The 17,964-nt window shown below is 46.1% G+C and overlaps 1 protein-coding gene across 6 annotated transcripts in view; it reads left to right on the top strand.

Annotated features, from left to right (window-relative positions):
- The window catches only part of LOC137431750 (poly(rC)-binding protein 3), a 340,441-nt gene that overhangs the window by 158,285 nt on the left and 164,192 nt on the right, over positions 1-17,964 (top strand). For all 6 annotated transcript variants that reach the window (XM_078782431.1, XM_078782427.1, XM_078782428.1 and 3 more), the window contains exon 6: positions 3,589-3,720. In XM_078782431.1, the coding sequence (XP_078638557.1) occupies positions 3,589-3,720 (132 nt within the window). The remainder of the gene's footprint in view (positions 1-3,588; positions 3,721-17,964) is intronic.

Genomic DNA, 17,964 nt, shown 5'->3' with positions numbered 1-17,964 from the left:
CCGTGTTCTTGAGACCAAACGGCATCCGCAAGAATTCGAATAAGCCGAACGGCGTGATGACTGCCGTTTTAGGGACGTCGGCCGCCCTGACAGGTACCTGGTGATATCCCCGTATGAGATCAATTTTCGAAAAAATGACCCGTCCCGCCAGACGGGCGGAGAAGTCTTGGATATGCGGGATCGGGTACCTGTCGGGGGTGGTAGCATCATTGAGACGGCGGTAGTCGCCACACGGGCGCCATCCACCCCCCGGCTTTGGCACGATGTGCAGTGGCGAGGCCCACGCGCTATCGGAGCGCCGCACGATGCCGAGGTGCTCCAACGCGTCGAATTCGGCCTTCGCCACGGCGAGCTTGGCTGGGTCGAGGCGGCGGGCCCTGGCGTAGACCGGCGGGCCCGTGGTTGGTATGTGGTGCTCGATCCCATGCCGTACTGCGACGGCCGAAAACGTCGGCCGCGTGAGGGCCGGGAACTCCGTGAGCAGGCGAGCAAACTCGTTCGCCGCCGGGACGGCGCATGCCAGCTCGGTCGGCGCGGAGCTGCTCAATGTGCATACCAGGGAGCTGAAGGTTTCGGCATTGATTAAACGACGCCGTTGGACATCCACCAGCAGTCTGTGTGCGCAAAGGAAGTCGGCGCCTAGCAGAGCCATGGGCACGTTTGCGGTTACAAACGTCCAAGCAAAGCGTTGGCCGCCGAAGCAGAGGGTGACGTTGCGCGGGCCGAAGGTGCGGATGGTCGATCCGTTGGCCGCAACCAAGGAGGGGCCGCAAACCGCGGATTGCCTGTCCTGGTCAGAGGCGGGTATGACGCTCAGTTGGGCGCCGGTGTCGCACAGGAAGCGCCGTCCGGACGCTTTATCCATGATGAACAGTAAGTTGCCCGTGTGGCCGGCACTCATGGCTGGTAATGAACGCCGGCCCGACCGTTTCCCGGCCTGCCGAAGGTGCACGGGGGTCGGCATGTCCGGGCCTTCTGTCCGAACCTGGCATAATAGTAACACCACGCTTGGTCAGGTGGAGGCCCCGGTCGTCGTGCTGGAGGTGGTCGGCTCGGTGTAGTGGCCGCCAATTGCGTCGGCAGTTCGGTCGTCGACCGTGCCGGGTGCTCGGGCGCCATGGGTGTTGCGTCGGATGGCGGTGGGTCCCATGTCGCCGCTGCGATGCGCTGTCCTGCGGCGGAGATCTTGTCGGCTTCTCTGGCAAGGGCCCGGGGATCTGTGATCGTCGTGCTTGCCAGGGCGAGGCGTACCGGGTTAGGCAGCTGACGGAGGAACAGCTCCCGGAACAGGAATGCCGGAGAGTGCTCGCCGAGCAGTGAAAGCATGTAGTCCATTTGCTCGGAAGGGCGCATGTCGCCGAGCTCGGGCAGGTCGAGCAGGCGCCGTGCACGTTCCGCCGATGGGAGGGCGAAAGCGTCGAGGAGAAGCTTCTTAATCGCGCCGTATTTGTCAGCGGCTGGCGGGCTCTCGAGGAGGCTCAGGGCGCGGGCCCGCGGTGGCCGAACCGAGCGCTGCTACCACATGGTGGAAGCGGGTGTCGTCGGCCGTGATGCCTCGCAGGGCGAACGGGGAATCCGCCTGTGCGAACCAAACCGCCGCGTGAGCCTCCCAGAAGGTAGGCAGTTTAAGGGCGACTGCCGTGTCCATGTCGGTAGGTCACCAATGAAGGAGCTGGGGCTCCCACGTCGATCGGAAGAATGGACGCAACAAAAAGCTGGAATTCATCCGAGTTGCTTTAATCAAACCAAACACTCAGGCACTCTGAAAAGCCCCTTTATCGGGCAGCAATATATATACATATTATCCCGGAGCGTTTGCCCAGGAAAGGCGAGAGGGGGCGTGGCCCAGCGTCCTGGCTGCGGCCTGGCAAGTTGAGGGCGAGCCTGCCCGGGCATGCCCGGGCGTCCCGACCGAGGCCTGGCAAGTTGAGCGCGGGCCTGCCCGGGCGTCCTGGACGAGCCCGGCATGGTGATCGCTCCGCGTCCTTGATAGGTGCAAGGCGATTGTGAAAACCCAGCGGTAGCCGCTACAATAGCCTATTTTACTCCAGGGGGTCCTAGGATTAGCCACCCAAAGTATCGTTGCCATCTGTTCAGCCGTTTTTGCGGTACCTTCGAACAACAGACAAATGGACATTTGGTGAATTATAGTGAGATACACTAGGTGGGTATGATTATTATGAGACCACCACTGATTCACCCATTCGTTATTATATTCTATCACGAATTATCATCAGAATATTAAGCTTCAATCTATGTCATTCATCACTTCTATAAATCTCAAAAGCTGTGTTAAGAAATAAGATGTTGCAGCTATCATGCCGTCAGGTCCAGTTGCAGAATCGGAGTCGAGGGTTGACAGAAACTTTTCCACCTCGTCGGGCGGAAAGGACACGGAGCACCTGGGTACGACTGGGTACAGAGAGGGATGGGTGTGGCGCACAAGATTTAGAGGCAAACACAGAGTTGAGGCATTCAGCTTTTTCACGTGCGGAGGCAGCCGTGTAGCCGTGTAGCCGTTTGAGCTGAGGGAGGGGATGGAGGGGGAACAAACACCAGAAACAGATTTGACCAGATGCCAGACGTCTCTGCATGCATGCAGCTATCACTTAACATCATGTAATTCTGGCCTCTGCTGATTAACATCTTATTTCTTAACACAGCTTTTGAGATTTATAGAAGTGATGAATGACATAGATTGAAGCTTAATATTCTTTGTCTAATGTCAAAGTAACAGAATGTATGGATTTGGTGGCATGCCTATTTCTTGATACAGATCAAGATGACACACAATAACTCTTAAAGGAATTGATGCCATTATGACCGAAGCTGTTCCGGCATGTACTGAAAAATATTAGTTTCACGAGAAATGGACAACCATCTGTAGAAGATTAACTGAGATGTGGAGTTGATAGGCGAGAATGGCAGACTCCATCAATGTCACAGGAGAAGTCCACAGACCGATCTACCATGGCTCGAAAATAAAGAAATCTTCATGAATTGCAGGTCTGCAGGTCAATTGTAGGTCAATCTCCCAACAGGTTCTCTGTATCTTACGTCTTATCATTCAAATGCTGAAGGTACCATTTTAAAGTCTTTTGTATGATCGGCGAGGCTCAGAATCAAACCGTTGACCTCTGACTCAGAGCAGATGCTCTAAACATTATTCCACTAAGTCTGGTGTCTTTTTGATCCCCTATATCTATTTCTTGCACAGCTTTACCTCAGGACATCTTGCTATTTCCTCCGCTCCCTTTCCTCCCTAACTACCCATCTTCTTGTCTCTCCTTTCCCATTCTCTTCCCTCCCTCAATTATATTTTATTTAATTCCCGGCAACCGCGTCTTGACTTATTTTTCCTGTTCCTCAAGTACGGTACATAATTCCATATAATAATATCTGAGTGATGATAATTTACCACCAGCTTGCATGAAGTGAATATACAGTTTATCAATTAAGGAAGTTTAGGTGGCAAGATACACCTTGAGTTTGTTTTTCCCATTTCTAATATGGCTATTTCATACCATGTGGGGTTAATGCATATAGTCTTGGAAAGATGTCAAACAAACAATGTGTGATGCATGGCAGGACATCAACATGTCGATGAGCAAGAGCTCAGCACCAAGCAAGCCTCCAGTCACACTGCGCCTTGTTGTTCCTGCCAGCCAGTGTGGCTCGCTCATTGGAAAGGGTGGCTCCAAAATCCGTGAAATCCGCGAGGTGTGATGCTCTTTTTCTCCTTTCCTTCTCAATGTATAATTCCCCTTTTCCATGCAATGTATTATTGTGCACATGGGGTTTCATTTAATGGATTAGAACCAGGGTCTGAAAGGATGATAAAAATAGATTTCTCAAAGCAAGTATAAGGCTGATGCTTGGGAGGCCAATGAAAGGGAGGCCGATGCTTTAAAATATATATAATGACAGAAAATGGTTACCCTACCTCCATCTTTTCCTCTGAGATTGTACTATTTATGGTCTACTCTACAACAACAACAACAACAACAACAACAACAACATGCATTTTAAGGCCATTTTCCCTGCTAGAGCGGGGGTTAGCCTTGCGGTCCCCATGACAATCTTCTCCATTTTGCCCTATTTTCTGCATCTCTCCTTGTTAACCCCCTTGCCCACATTTCTTCTTCCACCATCTTTAGCCAAGTCTTTCTCGGTCTTCCCCGTCCTCTGCTTCCTTCTACATTAATTTCCATCACTCTTCTCAACCAGTCACTTTCATCCTTCCTCAACACATGACCAAACCATCTCAACCTGTTCCTCTTCACAGCATCAATCACAGGCAATATTCCCATCATCTTTCGCAATTCATCATTTGTCTTCCTCTCTCTCAACGATACTCCGCACATCCATCGAACCATTCGCATTTCCACCCTTTCCAGCCTTCGTTGCTGCTCTACGTTCATTACCCATGTCTCGCTCCCATAAATCATAACACTTCTCACGCATGCAGCATACACCTTTCCCTTCAGCTTCAGCGACACTCTCCTCCTCATCAGCACGCCACTCAGTTCCCGAAACTTCTTCCATGCACATCTCACTCGAGCAACCGTTGCCAAGTCTGATCCACCTTCTCCATTCAGCATGTCTCCGAGGTAGCAAAATGTTTTCACACCTTCCAGCTTCACGCTGTCTCCAAGATCCAACTCAACATTTCCTCCATATGCATCTCCCTCTGTGCACACCTTACATTTGAATGTAGCTGCCACACTGGTAAATGACCCTCTCAGACCACTACATTTTTGATGAACCCACTCAGCGCACATTGTACATTGAATGGAGTTCATTCCGACACCCTTCCTGCACACAGCACACGGCCACTTCCCAGTTTTTTCCACCTCACCACATGCTTTACCACTTGCCATCACCTTCGTCTTTCCGATATTCACCTTCAGACCTTTTGTCTCCATACATTCCTTCCACTTGTTCATCTTTTCCTTCAGTCCATCCATACTTTCCACAGTCAACACCAGATCATCTGCATACAACAACTCCCACGGTAAACCCTCCTTTACGTTCTGAGCCAGCACCTCCATCACAGCTACAAATAGTAGTGGACTTAGTACCGACCCCTGATGCACTCCCACCTGCACCTCAAACTCACCACTGTTCCCGTCCTTCGTCCTTACAGCTGTGCGCGCTCTTTTGTACATTGCCATCACTACTCTGATCAACCATTCCTCCATCCTAACTTCCTCAATGCCCATGTCAATACTTTGCGTGGAACCCTATCGAATGCTTTCTCCAGATCAACAAACCCAAAAAACAACTTCTTCCTCTTCTCCATGTACTTCTCCTGCAACTGCCTCACAATGAAAAGCGTGTCTGTTGTTCCTCTTCCTGGCATAAATCCAAACTGCATTTCGTCGATCTTCACTTTCTTCCTTATCCTCCTCTCCAACACCCTTTCCAATACCTTCATTCCATGCTCCAATAACTTTATCGCTCGGTACGAGCCACACTCGAGGGTCACCTTTCCCCTTGTATAGAGGGACGAGGGTACTCAGTTCCCAATCCACTGGAATGCGGCCTTCTTTCACCACCAGATTACAGATCTCTGTCATTCTCTTCACACCCCAACTTCCTGCTGCCTTCAACATATCTCCCACAACTCCCGTCGGCCCTCCCGCTTTTCTACTCTTCATTGCTTTTATCGCTTCCTCAACTTCCTTCTCAGTTATCTTCTCTGCCGGTACTAAAACTAGGTTACTCTCAATGTTGCCATCCCATTCATTCTCTGTATTCAACAGCATTTCCATATATCTTTTCCATCTTCCTTTAATTCCATCTGGGTCGACAACGATTTGTCCCACTTCATCCTTCAAGCAATTCACCCCCATCACATCACACCTCTCTTTCGCTATGTGCTTTGCAATCCTGAATACCGCTCTCTGACCCTCTTCCGAATCCAAGCGTTCTCCGAACATTTTCCTACATGCCTCCTGCTCCTTTGCTACCTCTTTCTTTGCAGCCTTCCTGGCTGCCTTATAATTTTCATGCTCTGCTGTTTCTGCTCCCGTACCCTTCGCCTTCTGCCACTCCTTGAACTTCTTCCTCTTCTCGTCAATCCTCTTTCCAACTTCATCATCCCACCACCATGTTTCCGAGTGCCTCGTTGGGCCTTTTGTCCATTCACATACCTCACCAACGGCTCCCAACAGACTAGCATTCATTGACATCCAACCACTTTCAAGCTCAAACACATCATCCTCTACCCTACTCAGCCTCTCTTTTAATGCCTCCCTTACTGTCACCTCTTTCAACCTCCACACCTTCATTCTCGGTTGGTACTTCACCCGCCGAGCTCTCCTCGCACCTTTCACCCTTATGTCGCAGACAACCAAGTGGTGCTGTGAAACAGCCTTCTACCCCGGGATCACCTTTGTGTCCCGGAGGTGCCCCCTATCTCGCCTACGCACCATCAGGTAGTCAACGGTTGTCGTCAACCCACCTGACGTGTATGTAACAAGCTTATTATCCTCTTTCTGGAACTGAGTATTACAAATCAACAAATCAGCTCCATCAGCAAACTCCAAAATCCTTTCACCTTCTCCATTTCTCACACCATATCCGTAACCCCCATGAACTCCCTGAAAACCATCCATACTCCTTCCCACATGTCCATTCAGGTCTCCTCCCACCACAACAACTTCCTCATCTTTCACGTTTTCCATCAGCTTCTCTATCGCACACCAGAACTTGTCCTTCTCTTCATCGCTTCGACCAACCTGTGGAGCATATCCCGAGATGACGTTCACCAAAAGCTTTCCAATCATCATTTTCACCATCATCAACCTATCACTCCCTCTAGTCACACTCACCACACTGTCTACAAACTCCTCAGAAAACAGGACATCAACACCATTCATGCCCTCCGGGCACCCTTGCCACACAAACTTGTATTTCTGTCCCTGCCTACCCTTCACCATTCTCACACCACTTCCCTTCCATCTCGTCTCTTGCACACAACATATGTCCACTCTTCTTCTGACCAATACTTCCACCACTTCTCCTGATCTCCCTGTCATTGTCCCTACATTCCATGTCCCAAACCTCAGGAACCGATCTCCACTTCGGGCTGCACCCTGCCCATATGTAGTTGTAATTGTCATGGTTCAATGGTTATGGTCTACTCTCATCAATTAAAATTGATATGCTCCAGAGGTCAATTAAATTAGGACAAAATTATTAATCTATTTATTTACAAGTTTGTGCTATCAAGTAATACATAGCACACAGTAATTTAAGTCTCTGTTTGGCGCACGGGTATTGTGTTCATCCCATCTGTGTGTTTGTCTGTTTGTCTGCAGAATAACTGGTCAACAATGGCAGCTATAATGGCTAAATTTGTCACACAGCTTCATATTGTGAATGTCTCAGACAAGTTAAAATTTGAGCTAAGAAAGAAAATTATAAAATGAAAAATTAACACAGGACAATATGTACTCGCACTGCGACCATGCAGACATTGTAGGTTAGCGCCTTCTGGGGCGGTATTGCATGGAGCGGAAACAATGGTGCGAGTCAGCACGTCCATTGAGTGCATTCTAGTTGTCGACTGCAGCTGCATGGAGTCAATATATCTGGCATTTAAATTTGAAATGTAAATATTTTCCTTTAAGGCTGATGGTGTTTCAAAGTTTGCAAATATTCAAATATTTACTCCCCACTTTCCACCCAGCCCCTCTCTCTGCCTCCCCCACAATTCTCCTCGGAACAATTGGCTATAAGTAACCTGAGCTTCTCTAATGAATTTTTTCTCATTAAATTCGTTTTTGAATGCCATTAGAAACTATAGCAATGGGACTGTGTCGCCAATATGCCTCCGCATAGTCCCACAACGGGTAGATGCCATCGTTCACTGTCGTAAAAATAAAGAAGTTTGATTTAAATCCCTTTAGCTGTTTTCAAGTATCACATTTTCAACAGCCATGACAGGTTTCACATCAATCGGTGAAGCGGTTTCAGAGAAGGGATTTTTTTTAAATATCGGCTTTCAAGCTAATATGCCTGCCATACCACATGAGTCATGACATATGACCTTAAAAAATGTACACTCTGCATATGTATGGGTAGTGGATCACGTTTGTGAAGTTTCGTGTTAATCGGATAAGGTTCGTTTTTCTATCCACGATGGCTGCCAAACCACATAACCTACGATGTCATCATTTTCAAACTATAAGCAACAATGGTGTTTGATGATATTTATAAAATTTCGGATCGATAGGGTAGGTGGTTTCAGAGATATAATTATTTAATATTTTCCTTAAATCCGATTTGGCTGCCACACCATGTGACTAATTATGTTTTCGTGATGATCTTTTACTCGTCATGGCTAGTCAATGACGTGTATAAAGTTTTGAGTCAATCAATTTGGTGGTTTGGGAGAAGCTGCTTTTTGAGGTTTTAGGTTAAATCCAATATGGCTGCCAAACCATGTGACATATTATGTCATAAATTTAATATTTCAGTACAAATGGGTCATAGATCATGTGTATGCAATTTCAGATTTTTAGGATTAGGAATTCGATTAAAACATTTTTGGCTGGTATACCACTTCACCTAAGCATCATTATCATGCTTTTGTTCCCTATTGGAGGTACGTGACAATGTGCCAAGTTTCCAATTTTTCCATTCAGTAGCTTCCATAAAATATATATATATATTTTTGCGTTTATTCCAAGATGAATAAACCAATAAACCAAAAATACCACGTGACATATGACCACAATTATCACAAAAACATTCTTCTTGGGTGTCACTCCTACCCTTTTTTTTTTTTGTATACAAGATCGAGGCTCGTGTAAGAGCTAACATTAATCACAAAAACAAACAAACGGACACATAAAAAACATATAATAAAGGGAGCAGGAGACAAGATGGGGACAGAGGGAAGCACACAAGTTCAACAGTAGAGAACAGGGACATCGGGAGATCTGTGGGAGGGAGAGGGCTTGGGGGGAGGAGGCATAGGAAGAGGGGGGGGGGGGGGGGGGAGTGAGAGAGATATAACACACATGGACACTGCTAGGACTTCAAGGAGAGAAGTTGGTATTTCAAAAAAGTGGATCTGGGGTGAAATTAATGGGGGTAGAAAAGATCAAGGTTTTGGATGGGGGGAAGATAAGAGATGGTGGTGAACAGCTGTTTTAAAGACCTGGAGGGAGGAGAGGGATTGAAGAGAGTTAGGGAGTTTGTTCTAGAGGTGAGAGAAAAGAGTGATGGTGAGCAGTCTTCATTTTGGCAGTTTCACCATAAGAGGGTTGCTGGCAGATCTTGTGCGACCTGTAGGAATATTTGGGGGACAGAGCACAGACAGAGCTGGGGGAGCTAGGCTGGAGAGGAGTTGGTAGAAGATAGAAAGACCACCAAGCTGCCTGCGGTGAGTGAGTGAAAGGTCTGCGGAGTTAGCTTTATCGCGGGAGATTCCAATGATTCTGAAAGCTTTGGTTTCAACAGCGTGAAGCCGAGCAAGGTGTGAGGCAGGAGCAGCAGCCCAGAGGGGGGAACAGTATTCCATTGAGCTGCGGATGAAAGCCTTGTATGTGGTGAGGAGCTCAGGTGTGCCAAGGAAGGACTTCGCACGACAGAGGATGCCCAGTCGGCGACTGGCTTTGGAAGCCAGCTTGGAAATGTGGTTTTCCCAAGAAAGATCATGGCAGATAGTGAGACCCAAAAGCTTGAGCGACAGAACTTCTTGGAGAGGATTGTTGAGAAAGCAGATGGCAGGGTTGTCCAGTCGGTCCTTTCGGAGAGACATTGTAAGAGTGTGAGATTTGTCAGGATTGAAAGACATGTTCCACTTGTTTGACCAGTCTGTGATTTTGTCCAGGTCTGCAGAGAGTGAGGAGGCTGCAGACTGCCGATCTGAGGGATGAGGAATGGAGCGGCAGATAGTGGAGTCATCAGCAAAGAGATAGAGAGGATTTTCCAGAGAGTCGGAGAGGTCATTGATGAAGACCAGAAATAGCACAGGGCCCAGAACACTACCTTGGGGAACTCCAGCCAGAACAGGAAGGGAAGATGAGAGAAATCCATTCAGGGCCACACGTTGCCTACGACCAGAGAGGAAATCCGCAAGCCATGAGTGGAGATTTCCCTGACTACCATAGGAGGTGAGTTTGGTGAGCAGAGCTGGGTGCCAGACCGTATCGAAGGCACGTGATATGTCAAGTGAGACAGCTCTGATTTCCTGTTTGGCATTGAGGACCTCCATCCATTGTTGAGACAGCAGAAGCAACATGTCCAGAGTAGAATGACCTGGTCTGAATCCAAATTGATGATCAGAGATCAAGCCATTGGAGAAGAGGAGGGATTTGATATCTGAAGCAATGATGGATTCCATGACTTTGCTGATAATTGGGAGCAGGCTGATTGGTCTGTAGTTGCAAGGATCTGTTTTTGCACCTTTTTTGTGTAAAGCGGTAATGTTTGCTGATTTCCAAGATGCTGGGAGATGACCTTGAGCAAAAGAGAGGGTGAAAAGAACAGAGAGAGGGTGAGATAGAGCACCAGAGCAGGATTTTAGGACCCAAGGGCTGATGCCATCTGGTCCAGTTGCAGAATCAGAGTCGAGGTTTGATAAAAACTTCTCCACCTTGTCAGGAGAGAAGGACACAGAGTCCAGGAGCAGTTGGGTTCGACTGGGAAAGGTGGGAACAGAGAGAGATGGGTTTGGGACACAAGATTTTGAGGCAAACACAAAGTTGAGGCATTCGGCTTTGTCACGTGCGGTGTCAACTGTGTAGCCATTTGAGGTAAGGGAGGGGATGGAGGGGGAACAAACACCAGAAACGGATTTGACCAGACGCCACCAGGATTTGGAGGAAGGAGACAGGTTTGAGAGTTCAATCTTGAGTGTGGAGAGATAGTGCTTCCTGGCACTCCTGAGGGTAGAAACACACTTGTTTCGAGCTCGGTGGAAGGAACTGAGATTGCCTTCAGTTGGATTTGCCTTCCAAGACGCAAAGGCAAGTTGTTTCAGGGCAACTGCCCCACCACAAGATTCAGTGTACCATGGACGGGAGGAAGGGTAAGACTACTGAAGACGAGATGGGATAAATCTGTGCATGAGAGAGAGCAGTTTGCTTTGGAAGAATTCCCAGGAAGAATTGATGTCAGAGGCATTAGAGATGGGAGACCAGTCCAGTTGATTGATGGCTGCTTGCAGACCGTGCCAGTCGGCCTGAGTGAAATGCCAGACTCGTCGGCGCTGAGGAGGCTCTCTGAGAATGGCCAGTGAGATGTCCACTTTAACAAGCACATGATCAGAAGAACCGATTGGAGCAGAAGAAGAGCAGCAGACATTTGCAGGGAAGTTAGTCATAACCAAGTCCAGAAGAGAAGATACTCCATTGACTGAGATCCGGGTCGGGAAATTGACAGATTGTGTCAGTCCCAATGAGTCGCAGAAGTCCTTTGCTGAGGTGCCATGGCTGGTGAGAGATGAACCCACACCCAGCCAGCTGGCATGATGACAGTTGAAGTCGCCACATATGAGGAAGAGAGAGTTTGGATGAGTTGATAGAAGTTGGTCCATGTTGTCCAACAGAGAAATGTAAATGGAGTCATCACTGTTTGGAGGACGGTACAGAACACATATGAACAAAAGGTGGGAGCAGAGAGGAAGCCGTAGCCAGAGGTACTCCTGTGGGTGGGGTGGAGAGAGGGCAGTGCAGGGAGAGTGAGGAAGAGAGTTTTTGATAAAGATAGCCACCCCACCACCAGGACGAGGATCAGGTCTATCGTACCGGAGGAGGGAGTAACCAGGAAGAGATATTAAGGAATCAGAGACATCTTGAAGGAGGAAAGTTTCTGTTAAGCAGATCAAGTCTGGATTTTCAGAAGCAACCTGAATGGAGAGATCAATCAGGTTTGAGCGAAGGCCTCGGATGTTTGAGGTCCATACCGTTAGTGAGGAGAGAGGGGGAGCATCGGGTGCAGGACAGGGGAGGGGAGGGGTAGGGTCAGATGAAGGATGAGAGGGGGATGTAGGAAGAGCAGTTGATAGTGTGTCAGAGATTACAGAAGAGTTACAAGAAAGGGAAGTATGAGGAGGCCAACCTCTCCACTAAATTTCATCATAATCGGGCAAACAAACAACCAGACAGACAGACAATCAAACAGACAATCAAACAGACAGAGGTGAAAACATAACCTCCATCCACCAGACCAGTCGCAGAGGAAAAGATGTCGAGAAGATCCAGGACAGATAGATTTCAGCAGTTACTCCCCAGACTCAAACACAGGAACAGGCACAAGCTACCAGACATCCGTCAGCGGGAAGCACAGTCCATCCAATCATATGTATACAGCACTTGTATGCTCGCTCACAAGATTCGCTCACAAGTATGCTCGCTAAGTCAAATTTTTTATCGTAACGTATTTGAAAGATTTATTTCATACATGGCTTATCTGCTGTGTACTCCATAGTGGTTATTCATTGCTTCGTGCCTTAAAGTCTCAACGTACTGATGTGACATTGATGACATAAAAGTGTCGGTCAGGTCCTGAGGGATTTTTATTTATTTATTATTACTTACAAAAATCGAAGATTTTTCACGTATATTTGTTGGTCTTGTGCATTATTCTGTCTGTCTGTCTGTCAATCGCCTACAGGTCACAATTTTAAACTGATCTTCACCAAACTTCACCAGATGGTAGAGTTAGACATAAGGAAGAAGCCTATTGATTTTGAGGTCAAAGGTCATCTTGAGGTCAAATTTTTGAAATTGTCATTTTTCATCGGAATGACTTGAAAATTGAACAGCATTTGTATATTGAGCCACTAAATTGGGAAACCAACTATGTTTGAGGTCAAACGGTAAAAGGTCAACTCAAGGTCAAACTTCCAAAATAATCATTTTTCACCTGAAAAATCGTCACTTTTCATCCGATTAACTTGAAAACTAAACAGCAATTTCATAGTACCTCATTGAATTGGGAAACCAATTATTTTAAGGTCAAAGGTCAAAGGTCAACTCAAGGTCAAACTTCTAAAATAACAGAATAACAGAACAGAACAGAATAACAGAACAGAACAGAATAAATAACTTTTCATCCTGAACGATTGTCAATTTTCATCTGATTAACCTGAAAATTAAAGAGAAATTGCATTGCACATCATGGAATTGGAAAACCAACTATTTTGGGGTCAAAAGGTCAAATGTCAACTCTAGGTCAAACTTCTAATATCATCAATTTTCGTCTGAAAAATTATCAATTTTAATCTGATTGACCCGATATTTGATTAAGGTCGTCAATGTTAATCTTAATGAAATGGACAATTTGATGTATCCATGGCAACTTTTTATTTTGGGGAGGGATGGATTTTGCATGTACTGTATCGTGCTCTGCATGACATCTTCTTATTTTATTTTTGATACATTAGGACTAGTATTATCATGCTACTAAGTAACATATTTGACTGCGTAAAATTTGTGAAAACTTCAGTGCACAGCTTTGAAAGAATTTTTTCATTATTGGAAATGCTAGAGAAGTATTTTTTAGAGATATGCCAAATAAATGTTGATGTCCATTTTTTAGCCAAGGAGACGGCAGTGGATAGACGGTCCGATGATTGATTGGACGGATATGTAAGTGTTCCTGGGGGGGAAAAAAAGTTCCAATGGTACTCAATTAATATTCACGAAGATGATAACATCCGCCATAGTTAGGTTCTTGGCTTTGTCTTGCTTATCAATGGGCTTTGTATCATTCAGCCAGGCTGGGTAGACAGAGTGAAGTAGTTATGGTTAGCATTGCAAAGAGATTTTGGATGTTATTGTATTGTTTTAAAACATGCTTTACAGTATTATATGCTATTTAATTTTACCCAATTCAATAATGGTTTCTGGAATTTCTGGAATACACGCATATGGTACGTTCCATGCTTCTACAGAATAGTATCTAAGGCTGATCCATTTTGCTTCTTGAGTGCAGAATATTTAATAAAAATGTGCTAATTTGTTTTTTTTTTAAATTCATATTAATGAGCGATTCAAAGTCTGGTTTTTGTGCAACCAGCATTAGCAATGTTATTACATTAGCATTAGAGTGAAAGGTTTTATGCAGCTGCCCTATGAGTTGATGTTACGCCAACAACCATTACTCACATGTGGAGCAGTTAATGCTGCGTTTCATCCTTTATAATTTAATAACAGCACCACCATGTATGTGCATTGACATCGGACATATATTGATCAGGAAGCTTCTGTCAGACCTTAACATACGGAGTTCTTACGCCGTACAATTCGAGAAACAAATTTATGCACATTCTTGACTCTCAAAATCCACATCTTATTTATGTACATGCGTACATTAATTATAAGTTATAAGTGCAATACAACATTAATTATAAGTTATAAGACAACATCGACAACAGCTTGACCACCGCCGCACCCGCTCCCCCTCCAACCACCTGCTCCCCCTTGTCCTTCCATCCCCTGTCTCGGTTCTCCCCAATCTCCCCTACTGACCTCTCTGAACTCCTCATAGGAATGAAAACTGCCACCTGCACTCTTGACCCCATCCCCTCCAGCTTTGTCAAGGCCTCCCTCCCTGCTCTCTCTCCACTTATCATTGCAACAATAAACTCCTCCCTGTCTACAGGCATCGTCCCACCTTCCCTCAAAATTGCTGCTGTTACCCCCATTCTAAAAAAACCTGGTCTAAACCCTGACACCCTAAACAACTTCAGACCCATCTCCAACCTACCCTTTCTGTCAAAAGTTTTGGAACGCGCTGTAGCCACTCAACTCAAACATCACCTCTCTGCCAATAACCTGTATGAAACATTCCAATCCAGATTCCGCTCCAACCACAGTACTGAAACTGCTCTCCTCAAAATCACCAACGACCTTCTCCTCTCCTCTGACGCTGGCAACCTCAACATTCTCGTCCTCCTCGACCTCAGCGCTGCCTTTGACACCATCGATCACACCATCCTCCTCACCCGACTTGAATCCACCTTTAACGTTACCGGCACTGCCCTCTCTTGGATTAAATCATACCTCTCTGACAGACGCCAGTTCATCTCCATCAATAACTGCAAATCCCCCACTGCTCCCCTCCCCCAAGGTGTCCCCCAAGGTTCAGTTCTTGGCCCCCTCCTCTTCATCCTTTACCTGTCCCCCCTCGGTCACTTAATCCGCCGTCATGGTCTCCAATTCCACTGCTTCGCCGATGACATCCAGCTTTTCATCTCCACCAAGTCCGTCTCCACCGACACCCACTCTATCCTGACAAACTGCATCACTGAAATAAAATCCTGGCTTCAAATCAACTTCCTCAAGCTTAACTGTGATAAATCTGAAATAATCATCATTGGCCCAAAAACGCTCACAAAATCAACCCATAACTTTGCCCTCAACATCGACGGTATCCCAGTATCCACCTCCCCTCACATCCTGAATCTTGGCGTCATCTTTGACCAAACACTTTCTTTCGACAAATACACTAAACAGATCACAAAGTCAGCCTTCTTTCACCTGAAAAACATTGCCCGTCTCCGCTCATCCCTCTCCTCCACGGCTGCAGAAACCCTCATCCACGCCTTCATCACCTCCCGTCTGGACTACTGCAATAGCCTCCTCTATGGTTCACCCTCAAAAATCACCAATAAATTCCAATACATTCAGAACTCCGCTGCCCGTCTACTCACCCATTCCCAGACCCGTGACCACATCACCCCCGTCCTTTATAAGCTTCACTGGCTCCCCATCCCCCAGAGAATCCAGTACAAATTCCTCCTCTTGACATACAAACCCTCCATAACCTGGCCCCATCCTACCTGGCTGACCTCCTCTCCAGACACACTCCCACCCGCAACCTCCGCTCTGCTGGTACCAACCTCCTGACCCCCTCCATCCGGACCAAATTCAGATCCTGGGGGGACAGGGCCTTCTCCATCGCTGCTCCCACCCTCTGGAACTCACTACCTCACACCATCAGAGACTCCTCCTCACTCACCACATTCAAAACATCACTAAAGACCCACCTGTTCAACACTGCATTCAACATTCAACCCACAGCATTTAACCCCTGACTATCCCTTCTCCTTCTCCCTCCTTTTGCTTTAAATATTTCCCTATTGATTCTTGTCTTTTTGCAATTGTTGTTTTCATGTATTGTTATGCATTATGTTTTCCACTCTGTCAAAGCGCCTTTGGGCTTCTGGAAAAGCGCTATACAAAATAAATGAATTATTATTATTATTATTATTATTATAAGTGATGTCATAGGTGATAATGAAGGAATAGACAAAAAATTTCCATACATACAAGCATGGCCTTATCATTTATTTATTTATTTAATATTCTGGTAATATAATTTATTAATGGTGCAAATGTGCCATTTCCAATTTCCATAAGTCATCATTTTTTACCATATACTCCACTGATAGTCTGACGGGATGGTACAAATGTAGCAGAGCTGCTTTTTAAGTTGTCTAGTCTGGTTTTGATTCACGACCCAAATATTAACGGTCAGTGCTTCAAAAGCAGGAAGTTTCATCACAAAATGCACCATCCCTCGGATGATATAAGGATGGATGACCTGTTAGGTCTACCTTCTACCTTAGTGTATTTTGCACCTTGTATAAATTACAAGTTCCTGCTTAAATAATCTTCATGAATGTTAGGTCTTGCCATCTGGTTCATGAATGATTTGAGCCAAATACTTTTCCTGACCAAGCACATAAGAATGTGGGAGTACTAATAATTTAGACCATTAAATAGGTGTTCGTAGTAATAGATAATATAAAATGAAAAAAATGAATGATCGTTTTAAGGCCCTTTTCCCCGCTAGAGCAGGGGTTAGCCTTGCGGGCCCCATGACAATCATGGTTCCCTGTTTTGAGGCAATGTTTTTATGGCCGGATGCCCTTCCTGACGCCAACCCTTGGTCGCCTCTTACGATGCGCAGGGATACGGTGTACCTATTCTAAACCGGGGTACACACCGGGATCATTCATCCCAGCAAGCTGGTACTCATTTTGCCGACCTCGGAAGGATGACAGGCTGAGTCAACCCCCCTGGCGTTAATTCAACGATCGACCGGGATTCGAACCCAGGATCCTAGGATCCCAAGCCGGCACCCTAACCGCTAAGCCAACACCAGGCTATTCGTAGTAATAGATACTCCACTTATATTTTTGTGTAAATGCCTGATGGAACCAGGAACACAAGAAGGGACATACAGACATGCCGTAGAATGAGGCTGAAGACGATGGGTGGACGAGGGTGACAGAAACAAAGGAGAAGCATCAGAAAGTACACTTAATCATGCCTGTCTCGGCATCGAAATGCTCAGCCCTGGCATTAACATGGGTAATTGAGGTTGAAGGCGTACAAAACCGAATTCGGCAAGACATTAAACGCCATTGAATGAAAGACAGACTACATTACACATTGCGGAACAGCTTGCAAACGAACTTTGACGGATAACACTTTTGCCAGTTCACTTCTGTGTACCTGAAGGGAAATATAGGAACTGTACAGGGTGAGGAAGCAGATTAATGCAGAATAAGGATTTCTGGAGATGCTTGGGTGATTTCAATCTTTAGAATGTACATAAATACTGGTTGATGTAGGCCTGTGCAACTAAGCATTCACAAACATCATGTGCACATCAATCAAGACAACATCATTTGGAAGAGATGATGATAGAGATGGATCATCATCATCATCAGTTGGAAGAAGAGGAGGAATATTGAATGAAACAAAAATGTGAGTTCATTTGTTTGGTATCCTTGCCGATTTGGTGCAGGAAACCACTTTTGCACTTGTATTAGTGTGGAAAAAACACTTTTTGCACTTGTGATAGTGTTGAAAAACCACTTTTCGCACTTGTGTTAGTGTTGAAAAACCACTTTTCGCACTTGTGTTGGTGCAGGAAACCAAACAAATATGCAGGAAATAGGGGCTAACCCCCGCTCTAGCAGGGAACATG

This window comes from Myxine glutinosa, chromosome 7, assembly GCF_964187855.1.
Source record: "Myxine glutinosa chromosome 7, kmMyxGlut1.1, whole genome shotgun sequence".
Taxonomy (NCBI): Eukaryota; Metazoa; Chordata; class Myxini; order Myxiniformes; family Myxinidae; genus Myxine; species Myxine glutinosa.
The sequence above is the reverse complement of the archived record's forward strand: the minus strand, read 5'-3'. Positions and strand labels throughout refer to the sequence as shown.